Source organism: Nelusetta ayraudi, unplaced genomic scaffold, assembly GCF_046127955.1.
Source record: "Nelusetta ayraudi isolate G7.1 ecotype Tasmania unplaced genomic scaffold, CSIRO-AGI_Nayr_v1 ptg000200l, whole genome shotgun sequence".
Classification (NCBI taxonomy): Eukaryota; Metazoa; Chordata; class Actinopteri; order Tetraodontiformes; family Monacanthidae; genus Nelusetta; species Nelusetta ayraudi.
The window spans coordinates 340,001-342,500 of NW_027466249.1; the positions used below are offsets into that span (position 1 = coordinate 340,001).

General features: G+C 53.1%; 1 protein-coding gene across 3 annotated transcripts in view; it reads right to left on the reverse strand.

The window, feature by feature from the left end:
• Nucleotides 1–2,500, reverse strand: part of LOC142881515 (thrombospondin-type laminin G domain and EAR repeat-containing protein-like) — a 132,945-nt gene that overhangs the window by 129,143 nt on the left and 1,302 nt on the right. For all 3 annotated transcript variants that reach the window (XR_012925593.1, XM_076015839.1, XM_076015840.1), the window contains exons 3-10: nt 2,321–2,388; nt 2,079–2,240; nt 1,710–1,942; nt 1,382–1,472; nt 1,159–1,312; nt 439–576; nt 222–339; nt 31–145 (exon numbers count right to left, since the gene is read on the reverse strand). Coding sequence is in view for 2 of the 3 variants with exons in the window: in XM_076015839.1 (XP_075871954.1) it covers nt 31–145; nt 222–339; nt 439–576; nt 1,159–1,312; nt 1,382–1,472; nt 1,710–1,942; nt 2,079–2,240; nt 2,321–2,388 (1,079 nt within the window). In the remaining variant the exon portion in view is untranslated. The remainder of the gene's footprint in view (nt 1–30; nt 146–221; nt 340–438; nt 577–1,158; nt 1,313–1,381; nt 1,473–1,709; nt 1,943–2,078; nt 2,241–2,320; nt 2,389–2,500) is intronic.

Here is a 2,500-nt window from a genome sequence, read left to right on the forward strand (position 1 = left end):
TCCTCCTCCTGGAGCTGCTGGAGCTCTCACCTCCTCGTCAATGGTGAAGTGCTTCCAGGCACGAGCTTCTCGAGTGCTGATGTTCTGGTAGAGCTGGAAGGAGCCGTCAGTCCACCTGTAGATCCCCGAGCCGGACCGAGAGTCCCTGAGGGAAAGACCAGGTTCCGGTGAGGACGGTCGTCAGGAGGACCAGGAGGACACACATTTAGTGGCTGGAGGACCTGTTGGCAGCGGCCATGAAGAGGCCTTGGGACTGGATGGAGAACAGCTCCACGTCGAAGGTCTCTGACGGTGTGTAGAGGTCCTGGTAGTCCTCCACATAGTCCAGCCGATCCGCCTCTGCACACGACATCACACTTCAGGACGACTACCCCAGAAGAAAGTGGATGGGTCCAACCAAGTAGGTGTTTGGTGCTGGCGTGTTTGTGGGCCACTGACTCTGCAGCAGCGAGGTCCAGGTCCCGGTTCGGCCGCTGCAGACCAGCAGGTCTTTCTTCAGGGCATTGAACCACAACTGACCCTCTTTAGCAGCCGAGCACGGAGGACGAGTTCCCAGGGTGACCCAGGTCTCTGCCTCTGCTCAACAACAGGGATCAGCCACCAGATAACAGCAGCTCCTGCTACTGACAGGCTACATGCTAGGACATGCTAGGACATGCTAGGACATGCTAAGACACGCTAAGGTAAGCACTTTAAACATCTGAAACTCAGGTTGTCAGAATTCAGCATAGAAAGACAAATAACTGTCAATCATGAATCAGAACCCAAACATTCAGAACATCAGGGTACACACACACACACACACACACACACACACACACACACACACACACACACACACAGCTCAGATTACTGCAATAGTGATACCATCACAAGAACAGCAGACGACTGTTTGATCTTCACAACCAAGAAAGAAAACAGAAGTCTGAACACCTGCCGTTAGCTTTCCATGCTAACGATTAGCTTTCCCCCAACAACCACAGTACGTTTGCAGCTAATCCAGACTGCAAAAAAATGATCTTAGTCATTAAATAACTTTACTAATTTTCTAAGTAGAATAGTGTCATACATCAACCTTCAACCTTTGACCTCTGGATGCATCTGTGAGTCAAAATGCTGAATGAGCCACCGGAGCCACCAGAGCCCCTCCTCTCTCACCGTAACGGTACGCTGGTCCACAGGGGTCCACAGGGACAGGGCCTGGTCTGAGCACCTGAGGGACAGACATGTCCACCAGGTGAGGGTCTTCACTGGGACACAGTCTAGGCGTGGCATCTGAACCAGGGAGAAGAAGCAGCTGCCGCAGTAAACCCTGAAGACGGCAGGTAGCGAGTCAACACCTGGCGGCAGCCGTAGGGTCTGAACATCAGCAGAGACTCACAGAGTAGCGTGACCTTGGTCGACCTCTGCTGCCCACAAAGACCTGGGACCCTGCAGTGCTCAGAGAGCTGGGGAAGGGCTGCAGCTGCTTCCTGTGGAGAAACAACAGTCTCAGGTTTGACCGGAAGGTTCTTCGAGAACTTTGTCAACTTGTGGCTCAGATTCTTGTGTGGTCATAGCAAGACTTGAGGCTCAGCAGGTCTAACTGGACTCAGCAGGTCCAACTATACTCAGCAGGTCTAACTAGACTCAGCAGGTCTAACTAGAATCAGCAGGTTGAACTGGACTCAGAGGGTCTAACTGGACTCAGCAGAGGGAAGGTGACTCACAGCTCTACAGGAAGTCCACAGTCCACCGTCAGCGTGGCGTAAGGCCCGGTCACAGCCAGTGCAACTGTATGCCAGTGGTTGTCGTCCAGGCCCACTTCTTGGAAGGTCAGTCGGCTGTGGCCAGTAGAACCGGAGGACCGGACCATGAGTTGTAGGCGGTTCCTTGACATCCGTAAGCCCAGTAAGACAAGATCAGATCCTTCTTCCACTATTGAGAAGATGAACTCGTTCTCCTGGAAACACACAAGTCAAGACCACGACAGACAGACAGACAGACAGACAGACAGACAGGGTAGCCTGGGTTAGACTGGACCAGGACCGGGTCTGTGGGCCTTGCAGATGGTCATGGACCAGCGTTTCAGCTTTCACCTTCTCTCTGAGTCTTGGTGCTTTGAAGGTGGCAACCAATGAGAACTCAGCAGGAAACATGTGACAATGGATGAAGATCTGGGAGGCGGGAAAACTCAGCGCTGTCACGGCGGCATCAACCAATCGGAGGCCTCTGGACCCTCTGGACTGAACGATCTGCACCTGATTGGTCGATGGTTCCCAGTTAGTATCCAGCAACACGTTTGGAATTGGGACCTCACTTCCTGTTATACACAATTCACCTGTGTGGGCGTGTCTTCAGGTCCTGGTGGTGGTAAGGCTCTCTGCAGCAGGTCCAGAGGCAGCAGCTCTGACACCAGGTAGCGGGTCGTTGGTTCAGAGAAACAGAACCACTCAGTTCAGATGCTGCTCACAACATCGCCCTGACCCCTGACCCTAAATCTGACCTTGACCCTTATCCT